This window comes from Vulpes lagopus, chromosome 18 (assembly GCF_018345385.1).
Source record: "Vulpes lagopus strain Blue_001 chromosome 18, ASM1834538v1, whole genome shotgun sequence".
Classification (NCBI taxonomy): domain Eukaryota; kingdom Metazoa; phylum Chordata; class Mammalia; order Carnivora; family Canidae; genus Vulpes; species Vulpes lagopus.
In genome coordinates, this window is record NC_054841.1 from 15,215,935 (window position 1) to 15,242,603 (window position 26,669).

The 26,669-nt window shown below is 44.7% G+C and overlaps 2 protein-coding genes and 1 pseudogene across 2 annotated transcripts; 1 reads left to right on the forward strand and 2 right to left on the reverse strand.

The window, feature by feature from the left end:
- Positions 1-1,826: 1,826 nt before the first annotated feature.
- On the forward strand, positions 1,827-4,202 carry SLPI (secretory leukocyte peptidase inhibitor). Its single transcript, XM_041733151.1, has 4 exons — positions 1,827-1,924; positions 2,605-2,766; positions 3,253-3,402; positions 3,985-4,202. The coding sequence occupies exons 1-3, from the start codon at positions 1,843-1,845 to the stop codon at positions 3,399-3,401; spliced, it is 393 nt and encodes a 130-aa protein (XP_041589085.1). The 5' UTR covers positions 1,827-1,842; the 3' UTR covers position 3,402; positions 3,985-4,202.
- Positions 4,203-22,842: 18,640 nt separating this feature from the next.
- On the reverse strand, positions 22,843-25,533 carry WFDC12 (WAP four-disulfide core domain 12). Its single transcript, XM_041732314.1, has 4 exons — positions 25,438-25,533; positions 24,385-24,546; positions 23,867-24,016; positions 22,843-23,036 (listed from the first exon to the last, which is right to left on the reverse strand). The coding sequence occupies exons 1-4, from the start codon at positions 25,520-25,522 to the stop codon at positions 23,014-23,016; spliced, it is 420 nt and encodes a 139-aa protein (XP_041588248.1). The 5' UTR covers positions 25,523-25,533; the 3' UTR covers positions 22,843-23,013.
- LOC121478460 lies at positions 23,136-23,219 on the reverse strand (annotated as a pseudogene).
- Positions 25,534-26,669: the final 1,136 nt, after the last annotated feature.

Genomic DNA, 26,669 nt, shown 5'->3' on the forward strand with positions numbered 1-26,669 from the left:
CATTGCACAGTTGGGAAGACTGAGCTCCAAAGAGATTTGCTGTGGGTAGAGTTCTTCCTTCTGCACCCTTTTGTTTGATAAGTGTTTTTAAAATTTAACCCATTAAAAAAAATTTTAAGTAACCTCTACACCCATTAAGGGGCTTGAAGTCGTGACCCTGAAATCAGGAATCACATGCTTCACCAACTGACCCAGCCAGGCGCCCCTATTTGACAATTGTTTAGTGAGCGCTTTCCATGTATCAGGTATGGACCAGGCACTGGAGACAGAATGGTGTCAATATTTCAGGAAATAAATGTCTGTTGGTTGAAATGTCATCTGAACTTTTGAGAAGGAAATTGCATTGAGCAATCAGTAGAGAGTTTCACAATCCCTGAGAGTCCAGGAATGTGAGAATTAGTGGGGCCTTGCACAAGGTCTTAGCGGAGAGTTCACATCTGTGGCTTTAGCTCCAGATCTAAGTATATTCTTTGCAGCTGGCCTCTTCTTGCCCTCTTCTCCCACCAGGCTTATGGGCTTGGGGCCCCCACTACATTCATGGTTCACACTGACATGAAATGGCCACATGAGATGGCCTCCTTTTTTAAAAAATTTAAATTCAATTTAATTAACTTACAGTTTTAATTTCAGAGGTAGAATTTAGTGATTCATCAGTTGCATATAACACCCAGTGCTCATTACTTCAATTCAGTGCCCTCCTTAATGCCCATCACCCAGCTACCCCATCCTCCTGACCCATATCCCCTCTAGCAACCATGTTTGTTTCCTAGAGTTAAGAGTCTCTTATGATTTATCTCCTTCTCTGTTTTTGTCTTATTTTATTTTTCCTTCCCTTCCCCTATGTACATTTGTTTTGTTTCTTAAATTCCACGTATGAGTGAAATCACATGGTATTTGTCTTTCTCTGACTGACTCAGTTCATTTAGCATACTACCCTCTAGTTCCATCCATGTCATTGCAAATGGCAATATTTAATTCTCTTTGATGGCTACACACACACACACACACACACACACACACACATATATATATATAAAGAAGATAGATATATAGATAGATAGATCCATTGATGGACATCTGGGCTCTTTCCATAGTTTGGCTATTGCAGACATTAGTGCTATAAACATGGGTGTGTATATGCCCCTTCAAATCATTATGTTTGTATCCTTTGGGTAAATACCTATTGGTGCAATTGCTGGGTCATAGGGTAGCTCTATCTTTAATGAATCTCCATAGTATTTTCCAGAGTGGCTGCACCAGCTTGCATTCCCACCAACAGTGTAAAGTGTTCTCCTTTCTCTGCATCCTGGCCAACATGTGTTGTTTCCTGACTTTCTAATTTTAACCATTCTGATCGATGTGAAGTGTTATTCCATTGTGGTTTTGATTTGTACTTGCCTGGTGCTAAATGATGGTGAGCATTTGTGTGTGTGTGTGTCTGTTGGCCATTTGTATGTCTTCTTTAGAGAAATGTCCTGCTCATGTCTTCTGCCCATTTCTTGACTGGATGTTTTATTTTTTAGGTGTTGAGTTGGTACTTTCTTTATAGATTTTGGTTACTAGCCCTTTACTGAGATGGCCTCCTTAACAGCCTGGTGACATCTTCCAAGCCACTCTCTTCCATTTCTTCCCCTGGCAGTTACTGTTGGCCTCATGGTCTTGGCTAGGACAGAAAAGAACTGCTGTCTCTCTGGTATTAGCATTGCTGATCTCACCTAGCTTCCTGTGTGGTGCGATCACAGCTGGGAGGGGCCAAAGAAATTCTGTTGGGGCCACACCCCCTAGCAAAAATATAAATGATGAGGCTTGGCGTTGATCTTCCGAGCCACACGACGTCTCATCATGCAGTCCAGCAGCCTCTTCCCCCTCATGCTTCTTGTCCTGGGAACCCTGGTGCCTTGGACTGTGGAAGGTGTTGGAAATGGTAAGCTGAAGCCCCTCTGGCACAATCTTGGCTATAGGGCAGAGGTGATGGGGGCTCCTGGTGGTGTGGGGATGTCTCTTTCTAGATCTCTCAGTTTAGTTTCAAGAGACCTCCCTGAGGGTGGGTTCATGTCCAGCTAGGCTCCAAAATCTGTGTCGGCTTCTGAGGATTGGGATGGGCTCTTTTACTGGTGTCCAGTCAGCCCGGGCCCCACTCCCTCTGTTCTCATCACCCCGCTCTCTTCATCTTGTCTGTCCCTCTGCAGATACCAGTCTCTGGCTCTGATTCCTTGTCTCTCTGTGCCAATCCTTCAGTTTCTGTGTCTCTGCCTCTGGCTCTAGCTCTCAAACTGTCCTGTTGGCTCTATTTACCTTTGTCTCTCCATCTCCCTCCCTCCCTCCCAGACTGCTTCTTTGCCTTTGCAGAGCTTTGTTTTCCCTGGGGCAGGAAATGTTGGCTGGGAGCCCTCTGCCCTTTGCCAAGGCCCAGGAACTTTTTCTGCCCTCATGTGTGGTTTAATCAAGCCTGTCGCTGTGGAGGTCAGGCAGGCATTTCCCTCTGGACTTTGTGGACAGTTGCATGAGTGAGGGTCTCTCCTGGAGCGTGGTGTTTTGTCCAGGAATCATGATGTCTACTTAGCACCTAGCTCCTTCCTCAACTCTTGACATTCTCCTCAACAGCGTGGAAAGCTGGAGTCTGCCCTTCTGTACCACCTGATCGGTGCCTTTCTGGATTTGAGAAAGCTGAGTGCCGGAGTGACTGGCAGTGTCCGGGAAGGCAGATATGTTGCTCTCATGCTTGTGGAATCAAATGCTTGGATCCCGTTAACATCTCCGACTCAAGTGAGGAGGTGGAAGGGCTGGCAGGAGGGAGGGAGCCTGAGAATGCAGCACCTAAGGGGATAGGACTGGATGCTGGTCCTGCCAGGTCTCCTCCCTCCCAGGAATTGTTGAGTCAAATTTGGCAGCTGGTCAGGGAGTCACACTGCCCCAGAAAGGAATTTACTCACCTAGCTGGTGAAGCAGATAGTCTGTCAGGAGGTGGGTTTTTTGAACAATAATCATCTGATCATTCAGGTAAGCAGGCAGGTGGCAGGCATCCATCCAGTCAGCACCAGACAGCTGGTCACCTGTGTGGACAGGGGGCCTTATGTGAGAGGAGACCTGGATCCTCCATGAAGGGATACAGAGGCCCTGGGAAGGAAGAGGTGGTCATAGGAATGGAGAAGAGATGATTCTCCCTGAGTGGGCTGGGCTGGGTCCGGGTCCAGGAAGCAGGGGTGGTGCAGAAGGCACAAGGCCCCTTACCTGTCTCTCTACTCTCACCAGTTAGAATGAAGCCTGGCAGGTGTCCGGTGGTCTATGGCCAGTGTCTGGTGCTCAATCCCCCCAATCACTGTGAGACAGACCGCCAGTGCGTGTCTAACTTGAAGTGCTGTAAGGGCATGTGTGGGAGAGCCTGTGTGGACCCTGAATAAGGTAAGGAGCGGCCTGGACCAACCCAACTGTCTTTCGCCAGTCCTCTCTGTCCCAAGCCTGTGGCAGCCCTGGCATATAAGCTGGGGGACTCCTGATCCCTACTCCGAAACAGCCTCTGCCTGGCCCTCTCATCCTTCAAGGGCACTGCTCCCCAGGCCCCAGGGCCAGGATTTCTATGGGATCACTCATGACTTTGATTCTATTCCAACCCCTCTGGGTGAAGGCCCTGGGCAAGTGGTCCTCTGAGTCTTGGTTTCCTTATCTGTAAAATGGACATACTGAAATTGAAAGTGCTTTGTAAAGCACCATGTGTGCTAAGTATTTATTATTAAGATCAACTTCAGCATGTTGTTTAGGGTCAGAGACCAAAAGATCAATGGACTTTGGGAGTAATCTAGCTCAATGCTGAGTTTAGAGTCCCACAGTAAAATTGAGACTTGAACTCTGTCTCCTGATACCAAGACTTTTCAACTATACCACCACCTTGCTATTTTCTCTGTCTTGGGGGTTACTTGGGGGAAGAAGAGGGAGATAATTTGGCTGGTCCCCATACTAAAGCCCTGATCTGATTTTCTCCCATAGCCTGATACCTGCCATTTGGAAGAGTCCCTGGATTTCTACTCTGTGGTCTGGGAATTCTGTTTTCTGCTCCCAGGCTTGGATCACCGTGGTGGCATTCCATGGTGAAGGCTTGGTTTTACTACCAATATCTCCACTGGGGAAAGGCTTGGCACACTGTAGGCTTTCAGGAAATGCCTGTTGATTGATGAATAAATAAATGAGCACATTTCTTTTGTCCACATGCTTCTTGTAGTTTGTTGGATGGGAGGTGATGAGGGAATGTGTGAATATGAGGCCTCCTTCCTAAACAGAGTGGAAGAAAGAGGCTTCAGGGGCAGACAGACATGAATCTACATCATGAGTCTGAAAACACTGGCTCTGCAATTTTGGACAAATGACTTTATCTCTTACATCTTAATTTCTTACATCTTAATTAATTTTAATCTCCAAAGTGGCAACAAAAATCACGTTCTCATTGTGTTGAGCATTGGAGTATGCCACATGTATGAAATGAATAGCAATGTTGCTAGGTTACAGCAGGCTCAAAAAATGGTGGATATTTGCCTTCTGTGGTGATTTTGAGCCTCCTACATTTCTTCTCTCTCCCTTGGGAGAGATTTCTTCTATCTTAAAGTAAATATTGAGCAGAACCACATGCACTGATTATCAATCCTGAGAGGGGACTCCAAACACTTCTGCCCACTGCATCTTGGTATTGGAGTCCCCAGGGAAAGCAAAGTGCAGTCAAGCACTGGATAAAACAATGTTTTACTTACATAGGAAAGAAAGAGCAAATTCAGCTTCCACCTCGGGTCTCCATTTCCCATGGCAGGCAGATCTCTCCCAGGAACTGATGCAGGGTGACTTACCTCCACACTAACCTCTGATGCCACAATAGGAGGCCCCTTTCTCTACTCACTGAGGACAGACACAGCAGTGGGGTTGGCCAGGTGCTATATGGCATATGCACCTACACAGAACAGAAGGGCATACGCTGAAGCTTGAAACAGAGAAAGATACTCCCACACACAGCCATAAGGCTGTCCAGGCTTGTGAGCTCTTTATTTCTTGGTAAGTAAGTATTCCAGGTCCAAGGCCGCTCTTATGCAGTTGAGTGGGGAGTGCACACATGAGGCTGCCTTTCCCCACAATGAGAGTATTGTCACGGTGGGTCGCGTTACAACATGCTGCTGGCTAGTAACCACACAAGGATAATGGGTGTTGTTTGTTTGTTTTGTTTTTCACACAAGGATAATGTTCTTGACTCCATGGAGCAGAAAGAGTAATAAGAACTGGACTCCCAGAACTCAGAGCAAGCAGGGAACTATGCTCCCCATTTCTCTGTGCTCTTTGGACTCCAAAGGAAGCAGAGAACTTAATTGGAAAGTGACATAGAAGGACAAAACACAACTGTAATTCAATAATTTCCTGGAAAATATCAATGATCTAAAAAAACATTCTACATCCTACATTCAGTCAATGTTCCAAGAGCAGCAACAGGATGTATTAACTTAACTGTTTAAGGGAAGAGGGAAAAGAGGGAGTGCCATTTTATTTATTTTGTGAGCAGGGTAGCCGCTCTCTGAGCTGCCTCCTGGATATCCTCATCTCTTGGGACTCCAGCCCTTGTGTGGCCCCTCCCATGGTTTTTCAAGATGGGTCTATGTGACCAACAAACTATTGCAGAGTGAGAGGTAGTTATGTCCTGATGAGATGAGTTAAGGATGGCACCTTCCATCTGGGAAGCACGTCCCCTCTCTTGGATCTTCTGCTCTGGCAGGACTCAGTTGCCCTGTCAGGAGGACACTCAGCCATCTGTGGAGAGGCCATCAGGTGAAGAGACAAGGGTCTCCCAACAGCATGTGAGGAACTGAGCCCCACTGACAAACACGTGAGGGACCTTGGAGGCAGAGTTTCAGCCCCAGTCTAATCTTGAAAAGATTGCAGTCCCAGCACACAGCTTGATTATAACCTCATGACATACCATGACCAAGAACCATCCAGTGAAGCTACTCTTGGCTTCTTGACCCTCAAACTGGGAGAAGGTGCTAAATTTGGGGGACAATTTGTTAGGCAGCAATAGACACCTATTGCAATGTGAGGCTAGCAAAAATCTGCTACTGCCACCAAATATGGGCAGTATAAGAAAAGATAATTATAAGGCAATGTCATTGTCTCTGAACAAGGTTGGGAACATCCTAAATAAATTGTTAAAATTAGAATTCATGAAGGTTTAAAAAGTTTTCATAGAAGTTCAACATGATTTTTTTTCAAGACTTTATTTATGTATTTATGTATTTATTTAAGAGAGCGAGAACACAAGCAGGGGAAGGGCAGAGGGAAAGGGAGAAGCAGACTCCTTATTGATCAAGAAGCCCAATGTGGGGCTCGATCTCAGGACCCCAGGATCATGACCTGAGCCAAGGCAGATGCTTAACTGACTGATCCACACAGGCGCCCCTCTTTCATTCCTTTATGATGAGGAATTGGCTTGCACAGTTATGGAGGGTAAGTCCCATAATTTTCTGTCTGTAAGCTGGAACTGTGGTGTAATGCAGTTCCTGTCTGAAGGCTTAAGAACTAGGAAAGCTGATGGTGTACATTCCAATCCAAAGGCAGGAGAAAATGAGGTGAGATGTTCCAACTCAAACAATGAAGGAGGAAAAGAGATGTGGATTCCTTCTTCCTCCACCTTTTGTTTTATTTAAGCCCTCAGGGGATTGGATGAGGACTACCCACACAGGGGAAAGGATTCTACTTTACTGATCCACAGATTCGAATGTTATTCTCATCTGGAAACATCCTCACAGACATACCCATCTATAATTTTTAATCTGGGCATTTTGTGATCAGTCAAGTTGCCACAAGAAATTACCCACCACAGGCCCAGGCCATGTCAGCTTGGCACCCTGATGCATCCACTTAAACCATACTTAACCTCCAAAGAAAGACAATAACAAAGTCAGAACTCTGCCAAACATGATACAGTTATTCTTCATACAACCAAAAACACATTAACTCTTTTGCAAAAGAAGAGGTAAAGTCCTTGAGTGATGTTTGATCTCCTCCTTGATATCCTGTAACTTAAATCCTGTAATGTAAAATTAAGAAATACTATGATATAAAGTCTCTACAGCTTATGTTACATGATAAGGCAGTAAAAGAGACAGAAGAAGGAAAACACAAATGCATTCAGAGCAACATAAGGAGGAAATCTCATAACAATTACAGTCCTCATTTCTGTAACTGGTCATGTGGTTGTAGCTGGTATTTATAATTACCCTCTCCCACTACCCATTCTATATTCCTTTGCTTTCAGCAAGCACCTCAGCTGGTTGTAGTTCTTGGTCACCTGAGAGGCTGACCCAAACCTTCATTCTTGAAGGGTTTGGGCCGTTAAGTTGCCTTGCTTGGATTGGGTTGTTGTGCTTTTCTAAAGACCTTACTCACAGAACATGACAATATTAAGAGGTGCCCTAAGAGATCTCCTGTATTCCAGGCATACTCTTCCTTACTTCCATTTCGTAGAGTTCTCCAACTTCCCCTTGGAAGTCAGGATCAGTCATCCTGGCCAACACTGTAACTCTCTTTTTTGCCTGTTGATTTAGAGGCATGAGGAGCCCAAAGTACCCAGCTGGTAGTCTTAACTTCCAGTTCAGTGGAATCATTGTTGTGTCTCCTAGTAGAAACATTTCTTCCTCTGGAACTAACACCTCTAGGCCACCAGCACACAGAATCTTGAGAACAGGAAACAAAAGTTTTGCTAATGGGTCACTAGGGGTGATCATGAGTGATCATCACCACCTCCATTTCCACTTCTTGATTCCTGAACTCATGAATCCTGGCTATGGGAGAAGCAGCATTATATATTAGGAACTGATTCAGAGCATATATAGCCTTCTGGAGAACCTTGCCCCGGCCCTGCAAAGTGCTGCCACCTAGCTGGCACTACAACTGAGTCTTCAAAAGGTCATTCTACTGTTCTATGAAGCCAGCAGCTTTAGGGTGGAGAACACGGTAAGACCAATGAATTCCATGAGCCTGCCATGGCTATTGCAACACTTCTTTTGCTATAAAGTGAGATCCTTGATCAGAAGCAATGTTGTGTGGAATATCATGGTGGTGGAGAAAGCACTCTGTAAGTATGTGGATGGCAGAAGCATCACATGCAGGGAAGCCAAATCCATATCCAGAGTAAGTGTCTATTCCAGTAAGAACAAAATGCTACCCTTCCCATGATGAAAGTGGTCCAATGTAATCAACCTGCTGCCAGGTAGCAAATTGATCACACCGGAGAATGGCTGTATATCAAGAATCAGTGTTGGTCTCTGCTGCTGGCTAACCGGGCACTCAGCAGTGGCCATAGCCAGGTTGGCCTTGGTGAGTGGAGTCTATGTAACTGAGCCCATGCATAATCCCCATCCCTGCCCCACAGCCACTATTCCATGAGCCCCATAGGGCAATGACAGGGGTACCTGAGGAAAGAGGCTAATTAGGATCCACAAAACAGATCATGCTATTGACTTGATTATTAAAATCTTCCTGCTGAGGTCACCCTTTGGAGAGCATCCACATAGGATACAAATATCTTCATGTTTTTTTGTCCATTCAGAGAGGTCTATCAATATAACTCTTCTCCAGATTTGTCATCGATTTTCTTTTTTTCTTTTCTTTTTAATATTTTTATTTATTTATTCATGAGAGACACAGAGACAGAGAGAGGCAGAGACACAGGCAGAGGGAGAAGCAGGCTCCATGCAGGGAGCCCGACGTGGGATTCGATCCCGGGACTCCAGGATCACGCCCTGGGCCGAAGGCGGCACGAAACCGTTGGGCCACCGCGGCTGCCCTGTCATCGATTTTCTAATCCTGTTCTTTCCAACTCCACATTCCCCTTTCATGGTGAATTTTCTGAATTTGAAATCATTGACACTCAGAGGCTCTCGCAGCTGTCAGACAAGGTGGCTACCTTGAAGAAACCCCACACCCCCGCCCCCGTGAGTGGGACCAGGCCTAACCCTGAGGCAGCTCATCCAGGCGCCTCCCATGAATTCAAGCAACAAAAACATTCTGTTTTTCCGAGATAAGAAAACTATCCCCCCTCGCCCTGACTGGGAAAGTCCCTGAATATGGTCGTGTTGACCTTCAAAGAAATCAATCATGTCATAACCCGAATGCTATGCTACTCCCGCGGTTTTTTGCCTTTAAAAGATGCCTGTAATTGCTAATCGGGGCTCTGCCACCTCTGAGGCGGAGAGCCCGTTTGTGCAAACGTCCAATAAACCCTCTTGCTTGTTGCATCTGCCTGTCTGGGGTCTGAGTCTCTGGGGCGTCCACCGGGACGGGTTGGCACCCGTGAGCCAGGGTCCAACAACCTGATGATTAGTGTTTCTACTCAGCCAAATGACTAGCTCTTTCAGGACTTCTGTAGTCAGAAGACAATGAAGTTCTTCCTTAGTGACCACCAGAGGCCTCTGTGGGGAAAGTCTTCCACCTGGGTTAGTCCTACACTGGGATGGCATGGGAGTTCCACGTGGATCCGTGGAGCAGTAAGTGAGGCAAACACCAGGGTGCCTTAAGGTGTAGGCCCCAAACAGGTCTTTTCAGATGCTTAAAAGCGGAGATAAAACAAATAAAAATCCATAGCAAATGGTCAGCAAGATGCATCTTCTGCTGAATGAGGATGAATCTTCCATCCTCTCACCATCTGCTTGGACTGGAGGCAGCTGAATGTTACATGGGTCTGACCTCAGGTGGGGAATTTGTGCAGAGGCCTAAAAATTAAAACAACAAAGAGATGTCATTTGCGTCTATTATCCTGGCAAACATTGGAAAGTTACATGCTACCAAGTTTGGGTGAGACCGTGGGGAAATAGGAATGGTTATGCATGACTTGTGGGGAATATAGACTGTGGAGAAACAATCTGGCAGTCCACAGTCAAACTGCATTTTATACAGCTACATCAGATTTTTGAGAATTGAGATCATTTAGGATATGTTCTCTGAGGAGAACACAACTGTGATAGAAATAAAGAATAAAAAGATACACAAAATGCCCATATGTTTAGAAGTTTAAAAAATTTAACTTCAACACAACTTGTGAGTCAAAGAAGAAATGAAAATGAAATTGAGAAAATATTTTGAACTAAATGAGTATGACAAAACGGTCTATCAAAATGAGTGGGATCACCTAAGGCAGAACTTAAGTGGAAATGTATCATCTTACATGCATATATCAGTAAAGAAGAAAAGGTAAAATTCAGATCACAAAGCAGCCATCTCAAGCATTTCCAAAAATAACAACAAAAGAAACTGTAAAACATAAGGTAGGAAATGATAAAGAGCAGAAAAAAATGAAATAAAAAAACAAGGAAGATCAATTGAGAGATGATCTGAGCCAGAAGTTGGTTTCTTTCTTTTTCTTTCTTTCTTTCTTTCTTTCTTTCTTTCTTTCTTTCTTTTTTAAGATTTTATTTATTCGAGAGAGAGAGAGAGAGGGGGGAAGAGAGAGCATAAGCAGAGGGAGGGTCAGAGGGAGATGAAGAAGCTAATGCCCTCATTGTGGGGCTCGCCATGGGGCTCCAGGCAGGGTTCCGAGCCAGGCTCGATCCCAGGACTCTGAGATCATGATCTAAGCTGAAGTCAGACTTAACTGACTGAGCCACCCAGGTGCCCCAAAAAGTTTGTTCTTTTTTTATTTAAGATATTTATTTATTTATTTATTTATTTATTTATTTATTTATTTAACAGAGAGAAAGAGAGAGAGAGCAGAAGCAGGCTGAGCAGTAGGTAGAGGGAAAGGGAGAAGCAGGCTCTCTGCTGAGTAGGGAACCCGATGCGGGGCTTGACCCCAGAACCCTGGCATGATCTGAGCTGAAGACAGATGCTTAACCGACTGAGCCACCCAGGTGCCCCCAGAAGTTGGTTCTATAAAAAGATTTTCATAATAAATCAACCTCTGGCAACACCAATCAAATAAATAATAGAAAAGGTAAGGTAATCATTATCAGAAATGAAAAGTGGACATCATTAGGTACTAGAGATATCACATAAAGTACACGAATAACATCGTGTCAATAATTTAAACATTTAGATGAAATAGAAAAATTCCTAGGATTTCACACAATCAGCCCAAGACAAGCAAGAGCAAACTAATAGTCTCATAAAGGCAGGTTCATTGAAATGAGGGGACCAAGCACTGAAGGAATAACAGAGCATCTCAACAAAGGAGAAGATGGAAAGAGAGGGATCAGGTGAAATTAAAGTGAGTAAGGGATTTCTTAAAACATTTCACATTTTTCTGAATTTTGTAGTTTCCAAGGAAACAAGAAATCCCTTACTTGAAATCCCTCTGCTCTATACCCAGCCTGGGAATCATGGCTAAGTCTCCAATATCAAAGTAACTGAGGTACTTCAGGTAAGAATGGGAAGTTTTATTCTTACAGACACATTTCCAAGTATAGTTTCTGATAGTCTGTGATTTTATTTTATTTTTTTATTTTTAAAGATTTTATTTATTTATTCATGAGAGACACAGAGAGAGAGAGAGAGAGGCAGAGACACAGGCAGAGGGAGGAGCAGGCTCCATGCAGGGCGCCTGACGTGGGACTCAATCCCAGGACTCCAGGATCATGCCCGGGCTGAAGGCAGTGTTAAACCACTGAGCCACTAGGGCTGCCCTAGTCTGTGATTTTAGAAAACATGTTTTCCAGGTGACTAAGAAAACAACTGTTATTCAAAGAGTGGGCCCTTCATGGCACTTGACGGCTATAGCATATTATAAGGAAAAATATCTTTTGTTAACTTTGAAGTGAGATTTACCTGTGTCACTTCTTGCAGCCTGATGAACAGCAGGGCAGATTTTTACTTCTGAGTTAATTTTACTTTCTCACTAGAAAAATGCAACTTACCCAAATGAATATAACACAAAATAGAAACATGAATGTTTCTATAAATAGTAAAGACATTAAATTTGTGGAAAGAAAAATTTTGACTCAACTTTGCTGGCATGTTTTACCAAGTATTATTATTTTTAAAAGATTTTATTTATTTATTCATGCAAGACACGGGTGGGGGGGGGGTGAGGCAGAGACACAGGCAGAGGGAGAAGCAGGCTCCCTGCAGGGAACCCAATGTGGGATTCAATCCCAGAACTCTGGGATCACAACCTGAGCCAAAGGTGGACGCTCAACCACTGAGCACCCAGGCATCCCTTTACTGAGTATTAAAGGAAGAAATAATGTTAATTTTTATAAAAACTTGCAGGAGATTCAAAGGAAAAGTTACACTTCTCAACTCATTTAAGGAGGGTAGCTTGATCTTAGTACTAATGTACAGCAAGAACACTATAAAAGGAAAGTACAGGCCACGTTCACTCATGAACATAGAAAAAAATCTTAAAATATTAGCAAACAGAATGAAACAATCTATGAAAAGGATAATGATCAAGCTGTGTTTATCCAAGAGATAGAAGGTGGTTTTTGCATCAGAAAAGGAATCGATATAACTTTTCAATTTAACATGATAGAGGAGGAAATCATGTGATCATCTCAATAGTTGCAGAAAATGCACTGAATAAAAATTTGATGGTCATTCATCTTGAAACTCTTAGCAGGGAACCCTGGGTGGCGCAGTGGTTTAGCGCCTGCCTTTGGCCCAGGGCGCGATCCTGGAGACCCGGGATCGAATCCCACGTCGGGCTCCCGGTGCATGGAGCCTGCTTCTCCCTCTGCCTATGTCTCCGCCTCTCTCTCTCTCTCTGATGACTATCGTAAATAAATAAAAATTTTAAAAAATGTTATATATATAAAAAAAAGAAACTCTTAGCAAACCAGGGGCACCTGGGTGGCTCAGTTGAGCTCTGCTTGAGGGAGGGGAGCAAGGGAGGAGAGGTCTGCGCTCAGTGGGAGAGTCTGCTTGAAGATTCTCTTTCCTTCTACCCCTCCCACCTCTCTCTCTCAAAAGTAAGTCAGTCAATCTAAAACAAAAACCAAAACCATCTTAGCAAACCAGGAACAGATGGAAACTTAAGCTGATAAAGGGTATCTGTTTAAAAGCCTGACAGCAATTATACTTAGAGCCAAAATGTTGAAGACTTTTTTTTTAAAAGCAAAAACACAGCAAAGATGCCTGTTATCACCATTTCTTTCAACACTGTAACCCATATTCAGCAGTGCATTAGGACAAGTAAACAAAATTAAAGTTATAAGAATTGAAAAGGAAAAAGAAATAAAACTGCCACTATCCAAAAGGATAATGAAAAAAATACCTACAGATACATTATTATAATTAACAGGAAAGTTTATCAGGGGCCCTGAGTACAAAATCAGTATTTTTTAAAAATCAAGGATTGAAAAATTAATTCTATTTCTATATTCCAGCAAGAAAAAAATTGAAGATAAAATATCTTACAGTAACAGGGAAAAAATCGAATTAATAGAGAATAAAACTAAGAAAAGATGTGCATGATCTCTATGTAGAAAACTTTATTGAGAAAAATTAAAGATCTAAGTAGAAAGAGAGATACATAGATTGGAAACCCTAATACTGTAAAGATGTACTTTCTCTCCATACGTTTATTTATAGAGTTAATGCAATCCCAGTCAAAATCCCAACAAATTGTTATTGTTTTGTTTGCTTTCATGTGTATGTACCTTGCAGAAGCTATTTTAAAAATTCATTTGGAAAAGTGAAAGGACAAGAATAGCAAAGACATATCCTTGAAGAAGAATATAAGAGTAAGGCAGAAATAAAGTTATTAAGATTTTTTTATAAAGTTAGAACAAGTAAAATATTGTGATACTGGCCAAGGTTAGACTCATAGACCAATGGTGTATTAGCATCCAGTGAGAAGAGAGAAAGAACACAGTAATGTGAACAGAGCACATTTAATATGACTATTATTAACAGTTACAGGAAATTAACTAGAAGGAAATGAAAGAGTAGGCTAAAGGAAACCCTAGAGCTGAGGAAGGGTAGTCGAGGAAGGAATTAACTTTCAGGAGAGTAAATCCTCTCCACAGTTAGGAGACTCACTGAAGAGGGTGTGGTGGCAGCCTGTTGGTTGGCGGACAAGTTGGCTGGGTTGTCCCAAACCAGAGCTTGTGCATGGTCCCTGGGCAGAGGCTAGCTGGAGTGCTGGAGAAAGCTCTGAGAAGCTGCCTACTAGGGGTGCTGTTAAACTAACTAGGAAACCATAACCAGGAAGTCACCAGGAAGCAAGCTGGGGTACCTGCAGGACTCATGCTTGGGAAGTCTGCCGGGTTATCTTAGGAACCCTTCTAGGAGCTGCCTGTGTGGGGTTAGGAACTTTTCTAGGAGCTACCTGTGTGGGGTTCCACTGAATGCACCTGCTGGGTGGGCTCCACCGGTGGGGCTGTAACAGCACTCCAATGGGTCTGCAGGGCTAACTTGCTTCAAGCTTATGCACCTGCTGCTTGACCTAAGTCTCTCAGTCTGTTGCAGAACTAACTTTCCTTGAGATTTGCAGACCACTGGCCTTGAGAAGTGAAGGACCAAACTTTCCCAGAAGATAAGGCCTGACCACATTCAAAAGCAGCTGCTGCCCATGGCCAAAGTCTGTTCAGGGTCCTGTTCACAGCCAACTAACCACCCAGGCACCTGTTTTTCCACCCCTTTCCATGCCTTCCCCTTTACAACCCTCCGGCTTCCCCTGGACAGGAAAAATGGTCTTTGAGATGTTAGCCCACCGTCTTCCTAGGTTGCCAGCTTCCTGATTAAAACAATCTCTCCCTTTGCACCAGCACTTGTCTCTCAAGTATTGATTTTTGAGTGGTGAGCAGCTGAACCTGAGTTCAGAACCTGTTCTCTGTCTGGTAACAGTCACACACCAGGGCAGCAGTGCAGGAGGGAGAAAAAGGAAAGCACGTCTGGAGCAGAAGAGAAGCCCTATCCTCCTCCAGTGCCTGTCCTGCACCCACTACTGACAAAGATTAACTACAAATCAGCTAGCGAGGGAGAAACGTTCCCATATTTCAAGCCAGCAATGAAGGATGGATTTGCAACTGAGAGTCAATAAATTGGAAAGCAGCAAAAACAGAATAGGATAAAGAACCCCTGGTGCACCTGGGTGGCTCAGTGGTTGAGCATCTGCCTTTGGCTCAGGGTGTGATCCCAGGGTCCAGGATTGAGTCCCACATTCCTAAGGGGGACCTGCTTCTCCCTCTTCCTATGTCTCTGCCTCTGTGTGTGTGTGTGTGTGTGTGTGTGTGTGTCTCATGGAAAAATAAAGTCTTAAAAAAAAAAGACCCCCTCGGAGTCTCCCAAATATATACAGGAAGTTGATTGATGTCACAGGTTGTCTTGCAAGCCAGTAGGGGAAAGAGAATCTTTTCAATAAATGCCACTGGGACAAATATCCATATCCATATTTTTATTTTTTTTTTAAGTAGGCGTGGAGCCCAACGCAGGGCTTGAACTCATGATCCTGAGCTCAAGACCTGAACTGAGATCAAGAGTTAGACACTTACATGACTGAGCCCCATATCTGTATTTTTAAAAAAAGAAAAAGGGAAACTTTAAAAAAAGATTTTATTTATTTATTCATGAGAGACACAGAGAGAGGGGCAGAGAGACAGGCAGAGAGAGAAGCAGGCTCCATGCAGGGAGCCCGACACGGGACTCGATCCTGGGACTCCAGGATCACGCCCTGGGCCGAAGGGAGGCACTCAACTGCTGAGCCACCCAGGTATCCCAAGAAGAGAAACTTGATCACTACTTCTCATCTCACGTAAAATCAATTCCAACTGGTTGTAGATTTAATATAAAAAGCAAAACCAAAAAGATTTTAGAATGTCATAGAGGATATTTTCATGACTTCAGTCTAGAGAAAGTTTTCTTATTTCAAGTTTTTATTTAAATTCTAGTTAGTTAATAAATATGGCAAAATCGGTTTCAGGGATAGAATTTAGTGATTCATCACTTACATGTAACACCCAGTGCTCATCACAAGTGCCTTCCTCAATACTCGTCACTCACCTAGCCCATCCCTCCACACCTCCTACCATCAATCCTGTTTGTTCTCTGTCATTGAGAGTCTCTTATGGTTTCTTTCCCTCTCTCTCTCTCTTTTTCCCCTTCCCCTATGTTCATCTGTTCTTTTTCTTAAGTTCCACATGTAAGTGAAATCATATGGTATTTGTCTTTCTCTGACTGGTTTATTTTACTTTAGCATAAAATACTCTAGTTTCAACCACGTTATTGCAAATGGGAAGATTTCACTCTTTTTGATGGCTGAGTAATATTCCATTATATATATTTCCATTATATATGTATGTGTGTGTGTATATATATATATATGTATATATATACACATATATATAGATGCCACATCATCTTTAACCATTTATCAGCTGATGGGCATTTTGGCTCTTTCCATAATTTGTTATTTTTGATAATGCTGCCATAAGCATCAGGGTTCACGTGCCCCTTCGAATCTGTATTTCTGTATCCTTTGGATAAATACTTAGTAGTGAAATAGCTGAGTGGTAGGGTAGTTCTATTTTTAACTTTTTGAGGAACCTCCACACTGTTTCCTTGAGTGGCTATACCAGTTTGCATTCCCACCAACAGTAGAAAAGGGTTCCCCTTTAGAGAAAGATTATTTAAAAGAGAACACAAAAATGCTAATTATAAAGAAGTTTGATAAGTTTAACGATAATAAATTTTAAATTTCTGTTTAACAGAAGATACTGTTAAGAAAATAAAAAGGCAAACCACAGATGGGGGCATATATTTGGAAGCAGGATATATAGAAATAACTCCTATAAATAAATGTCAAGAATAATTGGTCTGGTAGAAAGATCTACTAAATACACAAATAACTTCCTCACACACAAAAATGGAATGCAAATATCCAATAAACATGTTAGAAGCATGCAGCTTCATTACTACTCAGGGAAATGCAAATAAGAACCAAAAAGGAGACACTGCTATGTATCCACCAAACTGGCAAACATTGAATTGTTTGGCAACACTGAGTTGTTTCTTATAAGGATGAGGAGCAATTGGAACACCCATCTACTATTGGTGAGAGAGTGAGAGAGTGAGTTGGGGGCAATTCTTTGGAAAACAATTGGTTGTAATAGAATGAATTTGAGAAAATGCATAGTTTCTGATGCGACAAGCCCCCAAATGAATACTTTTACATGTGTACAAGAGAAGGTACGGAAATGTTCATAGGAACATCATTCAAAATAGCCCAAATCTGGAAACAACCTAGTTGTCCATCAGTATACACTAGGATGACGGGAAAAGTATGATGTATTCATACAGTTCGATATAAATGTAAATGGACAGTACACAGCTACATTCAACAGTTTGGATGGACTTCAAAGCATACTGGTGAGTGAAAGCATACAAATGACTTGAAAATATTTATATAAAGTTCAGCATATAACTAAAAGCAAAGTAATGATGACAACAAAAATCAACTTACTGGATCCCTTTTCCTAAGGGAGGGAATTATGGCTGGAAAAGGCATATCTTGATCTGTGTGGGGCTCACATGGTTTATAACACACATGGTTAATGCTTTATAACAAATCATTACCTTTGCATATTTATGTTTTAGGCACTTTTCTTCCTGTACTGTATTTTGCAACAGGTTATTTAAAATTAAAATTAAAATGTACCTAGGTAGGGACACCGGGTGGTTCAGCGGTTGAGCGTCTGCCTTCAGCTCAGGGTGGGATCCCAGGGTCCAGGGATCGAGTCCTGAGTCCCGCATCAGGCCCCCTTTGGGGAACCTGCTTCTGCCTCTGCCAATGTCTCTGCCTCTCTCTCTGTGTCTCTCATGAATAAATAAATAAAATCATATATATATATACTTAAGTATTATGAGTATACTGGCAAATTATATGTCAAGTTTGTACATTGGAAGGATTAGAAATAAGAAGTTACATCAGACAGTGAAAAAATTGAAGAAATACAGAAAAATCTCAGAAGCAGGCATACACCACCCCCCACCCCCACCCCCCTTAAAGAGAACGCAGACATTCTCTCAGGCTCCTGAATGTACTCTGTCACATGAGAAGTTGTCCCAGTGCCATAAACTGGAGCTGGAGCTGGAGCTGGCTTCTTAGACAAACTCTCCTTAGAGGAATTCACTGATTGGGGCTGCACGGTCAACTGAGAGGAAGGACATAGGTTCCAAAAATGTAGACCAGCACTTTCTCCTTTAAGGGCCTCAGTTTCCCTGTGAATATACTGTGGAGACTGGATTACATGATCCCTGGAATAGCAACTGAATGAAACACAGAGGTGCAGAGTGTCTGAGTTGGGGGCGGCAGAAAGGAAGTAAGAAATGGGTAAGGGATGGTGATGGGTCACACCCTGGTGCAGAGGTGGAGAGATCGGTCTTGGAAAGGGCAAGATCTTGCCCACCTGTTTACAGGACATCAAGAGTAGGACAGAACCAGAGCCACAGTGCCAGGTGCCCCTTTTTCCTGACGCCACCAGCCTATCTGACGTGGGGAAGCTGAGGAGCTTGTTGTTGTCTAAGGCATGGTCCTGAGGAGGAGGAGGCTGCCAAGTTCCCAAGAGGTCAGATCCAAGATTTCAGGAGGAATCCAAGCCCCATTTTGTGGGAGCAGCACTTACTTTGGGGAGAGGATATCCCGACTGCCCTGTCCTTCTCTGTCCCACCCCACCCTGGCACTACCTGACCATTGCTTTATCTGTCCCCTTCTCTCTTGGCGAGGATCTGTAGATGTTTCAGTGCAGTCCTAATGAACTCACAGAGGTTCTAGGTAGGTGCTAACAGATTGTTTCCATCAAGCGTGGATCCCTGCCCTTGGAAGTCTGACTCCTCTTTCCCACCATATGTCTGAGAAGCTATAAATTCATGCCCATGTGGGGGTTTTTACTTATGCCTATACGTGTGTTTCTATGTACCTGTTGTGTCTTTGTGGCATACCTACTTGTCACCCCAGGGGTGGCCCCCAGGCCAGCAGCACCAGCATACCTGAGAGCTTAAGAAATATGGCAGCTCAGTCCCCATCCAAGACACACTGACTCAGAATCTGCATTTTATGGTTTTTGTGCATATTAGTATTCGACAAGCCTGGCATTCCTGTTTGTAGATGCCCAGGAGAGCATATGTTTCATGTGGGTGAGAAGGTCAGTACCTAGAGGTTGGGTGCAATTGTATTACACATCTGTACATTTACAGGCACACTTGTGGGCCTCTGTACGTAAGTGTTATGTGTCTCTTGTTCAAAGGTGGGCAGTGTTTCCTGAGGGCTGACTATGTGCCAAGCACCCTGTAAGTTCCTAACATGATCATTTATATCCTCTGCCTCTTTTGATTTTCATAAAGGCCTTACAGGTAGCAGAGAGCGGGAATGATTTGTGTTGAAAGCCTTAAAAACATCCAAAGGCTTTGACCCAGTATATTCTACTTCTAGACATCTGTCCCAGCAGAAATATCTGAAATAAAGAAAAAATGATTTATGTACAAAGATTTACATATGCATGTAATCCACAATAGAAACCAAGAACTGGGAACAACTGGTTTGCCCAGTGGAGTTACAGAAATGATGACATAACCTTGAAATGAGCAACAACGTGGCCATTAGCTGAGTTTAGCTGAACCATACTTTCCTGTCCATGCCAAGTGCATGCTGTGCAAATGGTTCATAGAGCAAATCAACATGCTGTCACGAATATCAAGATATTTATGAAGTTTGTATAACACTGGGATATTGTAATGCAAACCAAAATGTATATCAGAGGTACCTGGCTGGTTCAGTCTGTTAAGCATACGATTCTTGATTTTGGCTCAGGTCATGATCTCAGGTTCATGAGACTGTGCTCCCCCCTCATTGGGCTCATGCGCTGGGTGTGGAACCTGCTTGAGATACTCTTTCTCTCCCTCTACCCTTCCCTCTAAAAAAATTTAAAGAAATATTTGAAATAGTGTATCAAGTGTAATCGCAATCAAGGAAAAAAACTTGCTTGAATCAGAAAGAACAAGCCATGCCTTCCCACCAGCCAGGAAGCAGAGAGGAGGCAGGTGAGCTGCCAGTCTGTACACATAGTCCTGTGAAAGCCTTGGCTTGTTTTCTGTCTTAACTATTTTCTTTTATTTTTTTTCTTTAAAGATTTTTATTCATTTATTTGACAAAAAGAGAGCACAAGCAGCGGGAGTGCCAGGCAGAGAGAGAAGCTGAGCAGAAGCCCAACAGGTTGCCCCAGGAATGGGGTGTACCCTTGGATGTAGCTGCTCACTTTGGCCAGGGAAATTCCCAGGGAGGGACTCAGCTATGAGCATCAGCAGCCAATCTTCCCAGCGCCTGAAGGCATCGGCACCTCTGTCCTGTGGGAGGATCTGGACAGCACACCACAGCAACCACTAAATCACCTGAAAAACAATAAACTTGAAAATAAAGAAAAAGAATGCAGGGCTTCGGGTTCCACAACTGACTGGCTGTATTGTCTTTTTGGGCCTCAGTTTCCCCATCTGTACCCTAAGAAGGTGTTACTAGACAGACAGTCCCTGACTTTCTAGTTGTGGCTAACTGGGACGCTCATAAGTCACAATCACCAGGCAAGCAGGTGCCCTGAAAGCTGGCCACAGCCCCCGGGGAAGATGAGGCTAAGGCCAGGCCAAGAGGTTGAGGGAGTTCATGGATCTCAGGGAGTTCTTAGAACAAGATGAGGTAGCCTATCCTACTGGGGCTTTCCTTCAAAAGTAATCTATGAATCATTAGTTTGTCATTAGCAGAACAAAGTGGGACATTGAAAGTGGCCTGAACCATCCCTTCATTACACAAATGAGAGGTCATGCCCAATGTCAACACTGAGTCAACAGCCCAGCTGGGGACAACCTCTGTTCCTAAAGCCTGGCCAGGTGATTTCTCAATGCCCCTGCTGCCTGTATCTCGAGAGACTGAGTCAAGGTGTGTTTTAGCTGGAAGAAAGAGATACCCCATCAAGCTAACTTTCACAAAAGATCTATTTGAAAAGAGTCTGGATGAGAGAAGATTTTCTCCATCCTCTTGTTAAGAATGGGAAAAAAGGACCTGGAAAGAAGTGACTTGAGTACAGAGCTGTCAATCAGTGTAGGGCAAGTTCAAAATGTATCCAGAGTGCTGGAGGGCCAGATGCTCTCTTAGCACAATAGGGTCAGAATTAATAGACCGCATGTCTTAAGATCAGATCTCTTCAGATAAATTTTGAGAGACTTTCGGGGAAAAATTAATCTTGTGGTCCAGATATTTGATTTTAGAGGGTCTGGTTGAGAATGAGCTTGAACCAGGGTGGAAGACTGCAACCTTTTCCCCTCATCCACCCCCAAAAGATTGGTTTCTCCCTCCCCTCTTCCAGATCATCACTGCTCCACCACACAGAGTCAAGACCCTGAAATCTGAGTCCCTCACTTCCCCACCAAACAGCAGAAGCATATATGTGAAACTTGCTTGCTATTTAGTGGACTGGGGAGTGTGGATAATGTATTGATACATGGTATTCCTGTAGTGAGGGCTGACACATTCAAGGAAAGAGGGTTTAGTGACGCAGAGAAAGGAATTGCAAAAGAAAGGAAAAGGATTTGAAGAGAAGGAGGGAGATCTGAGGAGGAAGAAACAGTTGGGGAATCCTCCAGAGTTCTGAGGATGATCCAAAGGGATACTCCAAAAGGCCTGGAACCCAAAGCAGGGGCCAGGGACATCACAGTGCAGTCTCAGAGAGCAAGGAGGTGAACACCTGACTCTCCTCCAGCAGCTCTGCATGGCTGCAGATGGAAACGCCTAGGTGAGAATGTTCAGCCCTGGTCAGGGTTTATCGTGCATAAACTTGCATCAGGAACATTCTGCACCTGCAACTGACAATCTGGCCAGAGAGAGCAAAACTGAGGTTTCAGATTCTCCTCACGTCATTCCCCACCCCCAACCTTTCCCAGATATGGACTAGAAACACCTTCATATGGGATCCATGATGAAATGAGGCATCATGAAGCCCTCAAAGGCAGAAAATTGAGCAAGGCCATCCAGTGGGCTGACATTGGACTCCAAACAGTGGTCAGTAACTGTACTACGCAGGTAGTACAAATTCCAAATTTCAGTGCCTTAGTCCCTTGCACATGCATTGCTCGCTCGTGTCATAGTCCCAAGCAAGTGGAGAGGAAAGGCTGTGACCCACTAAGGAATTCAGAATCCTGGGCTCCTTCCTCCAGGTCCTTGACATCCTTTCCATGGCACCAGCAGGTGGTTGAGAGAGTTTTATGGGCCAGGTCCAGAATTGGAACACATCACTCCCGCTCCCATTTCACTGACCAGAGTGTACAACTAGCTACATTCAGTTGAAAAGGGAGGTGAAAAACTCAGCCTAGCCCTGTGCCCAGGGAAAAGTGGACACCATCCATACTGGCGATTGTTAAGGTTAGTTATCTTTAGCGCCATCTGTCACTTGGTACACTATCTTTCCTCTGGACTTTTTCCAGATAAGGATCCTCTTGTTCTCTGCCTGATGGCTTTTCACTTCTTCCTGTCATTCGTGACAGTCGTTGGGCTACTCATTTCACATATTATACCACTCATCCTCAGCTTTATGGAATTGGCACTATTATTCTCCCCATGTTACAGATGACAGAACTGAGGCTCAGTGGGACAAAGCTCCACAAATTTGCCCCAAATTACAGACCCAGTAATTGACAGACACAGAATTAAAAACCATATCTGTTTGGCTCTGAAATGCTCTTTTTTCCATTTCCTAGTTTAGGGGAGAAACCCTACACATGCAGACACGTCATTCTTCACCTCACCCCTCATATCCTAGACTAGATGCAATGAGTCAAGGATGATGGAAATGCAGGGGAAATCTTGTGTATTTATTTATTCACTAACCAGCAGTCATTTAATCTCATGTGCAAAACCCCACGCCAGGTGCCAAGCACACACAGATAAAACAGGCCCAACTTTAGCCCCCTGGAAGTGTCAGTCATGAAGACACACCTTCATCAAGACACTTTCATTTTTCCCAGGCTTGGGAAACAAGGGAATACTCAAACCACACGGACCAACAAGTCTTAATCTTATTGAACTGGCAAGAATACATCTGTGAAGAGAAAATAAAACAGAGCTTTAGCACAAGAACAATCCCAGTGACTCTTACATTCCTCCCACCCAAAAGGTCCTCTTGTCAGTGGGCCCTACATCCCTTGGGATAAGAGTTTTCAATTCGTAATAATCGCGCCTCGGATAAACCTCATTGGCTAGGATACTGCCACTGCGCAAAGCTCCCTTGGGATAAGAGAGAGAATATGGTGCTGGAATAGTCAAAACAGCACTGGTCTTCGATTTAGGAATCAAGAACAAATCCAGGTTGTTCATTGACAGCTTCTGTCTTCATTCTGGTAAAATCTGGGCATTGGGCCTCTCCATCGGGGCATCACACTGGGGTTTCTTGTGGTTCCAGGAAACCCAGCCAATCGAGGTCATGACCATAGCAATACTCTCTCAACACACACAGACCTCTGAGTTTTAAAAGTGTACTTTTACATTTAGTATCTCAGAGGATATGCTTGTGTCCATTTTACAGCTGGGAGCACTGAGGCTAAAAAGATACAGTCAGTTGCTCATAGTCACACAGCCAGTCAGCGGCAGAGGTGGTGTGAAAAGATATAATTCTCACCTCTTTTATCATGGCTCCTTTCTCCTGGCTCATTTTGAGAAGCCTTCCTTCCCAGGACCCAGCACTACCAGTCACAGGTGACCCTGGGGATTGCTTGCTTAGAAAACTGGGGGTGCAAGGTGTTGAGGGGCAGCGGATCTACTTGGGGGGGGTAATGAATGCATAGGGAGATACCAAGTACCCTCCTTCACATGGTATCAGAGGGTTAAGGCTGTAGTAGGATCCTGGGGATGTGGATCTGAGCCAGATCTTACCTTTCACTGGCTTAACACAGGAATTCCCACATACTCCCTTGCAGCACTTGAGACTGTTCAGGCAGTGGCTGTCATTCAGGCATTTGTCTGTGGGGTTGGGCCTCTTGCACTGGTCAGTGACCAGGGGACACTTCCCAGGATTGACCTTAACTGGTGAGAACGGGGTCACAACTCAGAGGCTTGCCCTCCTAGACATCACCCCAGCTCCTACCCCATCTCTACCCCGGTGTGCCAATCACTTCCTCTCTACCTCGGCACCCAAACTGAGGCCAGTGCATGTCCTGTTGGAGTCCCCTTTCCACCGAGGGGGCTGCAACTAGGGTTGCAAGTGTCTGACAGAGTGACTTATTAGCTGAATGAGTGGCTAACTCCTGGACTGACTCGCTGAGCATAGCAGTGAGCCCTGGCTCTGCCTCACCTTCCAGCTCAGTTCCCAGGAGCCCCCACCACTTCTCCCAGATGTGTGTCCTTAAGCTGAAATCTCCCTGGTCCCCTCTTCCAGGGCTTTGTTTCCTCACCAGGCTTTGACGGGTCTACAGGATCCACACATTTGATGCCACAATATTCACGACAGCATTTCTGCTCCTTCGGACAATCCCAGTCACTCTGGCATTGAGGGGGTTCAAACACAAGGCACATCACACGAGGTGTGAAGGGGCAGGCTCCGTGTTTAGCTTTCTCTAAAGAGTAAGAAGAAAGGAGGAAGAGGGAGCTGATTCTGAGTCATGACCACAATCTCAGACAAGGAACTGGCTTGGGGGTGGAGGTGGAGAAACCTAACCCGGGAAACCGACCCCAAAGGAAAAGAGAGTGTTACTAGGATTCCTGTTTGAAGGCAGGTGTGGGGTTGTGCCAGGCTCAGCCAACCACTCAACCAAGAGGGAGTTGATGGCACAGAAAAGAAGGTATAGAGATGGTGGTGTGCAGGTAAATGTTTTAAAAGAGGCCTTTTTGGCATTTGCCAATTTCCATGGTGTAAAGAAGGCCACCCTGGCTGATTTCAAGCTACCACATGATGTCAACTAGCTTGCAAAAGTCTTAAAAGTGTAGCCTCCTGCTGTTGTGAGCCAGTATAAGCCAGCTCCAGCACACAGCTGGACAGAGCTCATGGTCAGGTGCGCCTTCCCCGGGAGGGGAAGCCAAGAAGGACCCCGGATAGTAGGAGAGGCAGCTCATCAGAGCCTGAAGGAAAGATTGCAGATCCACTGAGAGTAAATTGACCATTAAAAAGGAAACAGTAAGAGAAGAGAACATTTTGGAAAATTAAACAGAGAGCAAAATAATGCGACAGAGCAAAAGAGCAAACAGTAGAGAAGTTGCTGTAGAGAGGGAACAATAAGCAATACAGGGGCTGGGGTCACCGGGTCCATCTGGTGGAAGATGGGTCTCTGGATGCTTCAGAACCTCTTAGCTGAAATCCTCAGAGGGACACATGAAATTAGGGTCCTTGAGCCAGACCACTGGAGAGGTGGCTTCAAGGTCAGCTTCTGGACTAAGAGGAAGAAGCTACTGCCAAGCTGAACTTTCACGGACCCTGGCACCTGGATACCACCTGAGAGACTCCAACTCACCTTTGCTAGCACCTTCCACAGTCCAGGTCATGAGGATTTCCAGGGCAAGGAGCATCATGAGGGGGATGAGGCTGCCGGGTTTCATAGTGACGGTCCTGGGGCTGTGGTGGCCAGGGCTAGGCTCTCCCTTTATGCCTCCCCCAGAGGGTGTGGTCACCCCAGAAGTGCTCAGGCCCTCCCATCTGCTCTGTCCTAAGCCAGAAATTGGTGTCAGAATATTGGTGGCAGGAGCCCAAGGCCTAGCAAGGGACATGTAGAAATCAGAGGAGCAGGAGGTGTCAGCAGGCTGGTCGGGAAGCCATATGGAAGCACCTGCCTTGGGCCTTTGGCCTGGAGCAGGGGAGGGGTTCAGAGGGGAGGGTACAGGGCAGAACAGGAGGACATTTCAAAGGAATCTCTCTGCTTGCCTTGACTTTCCCTCACACGGTCTTGCTACCGATTCCCTGGGGTCACTCCCTTTCCCAGACTTCACGTGACGCCTCTGTCTGCACCCTCTAGACTTGTTTCCACCTAATACCTGCAGTTCCAGGCACTCTGCCAATCCCACGGGGCTTCTCAAAGAGCCCATTGTCATGACTGGTGAAGAGGGGACAGCAACCCAAACCACGGCTTTGGGCCCCAGTCTTCCCAGCTGTGAGGTGGGGTAGTCATACCTACTTGGGCCACCCAGCAGAATTGGAGGTAAAGAGTGGGGGGGGGGGGGGGTAGAAGGGCATTGCAGGGAGTGAGCACTCTGCTCCTGAGCACCAGGTGGAAGTGAAGTTGATGGGAAGCCCATTTTGAGTCCCTTTCCCTGAGATGAACAGATAGAACTCTTCCCAGCAGTCAACTGGGCAGGTGAGCAAGGAGTGCCGCTTGATGTGCTCAAAAAGTTTTCCCACACCCCAAATTATCCCCACTGTGCTCTCATAACTATAATGAAGGTTCTCATTTACTGAGCATTGGCTATGTGGCAAGCAGTTCATGGGGAACATTTCTAAATATCAAAAGGAAGCCTATTACAGCGTAACCAAGAAATAAAATGCAAGGGATAGAGAAGCCAGAATGTAGGGGAGGAAAGAAGGGAGCCCCCACGATGGTGTGACAAAAGATCCCGGTGACAGCTGAGTGCGGGAAACACAGGGCCACCAGTCCAGACTGGAAAGGGTCAGAGGCCTCCAGGAAATTCATCTTTGGGAGGTGAAGTGAATAGCATTTGGCGCATATGAACACAGAGAGGAGATTTTGGCAAC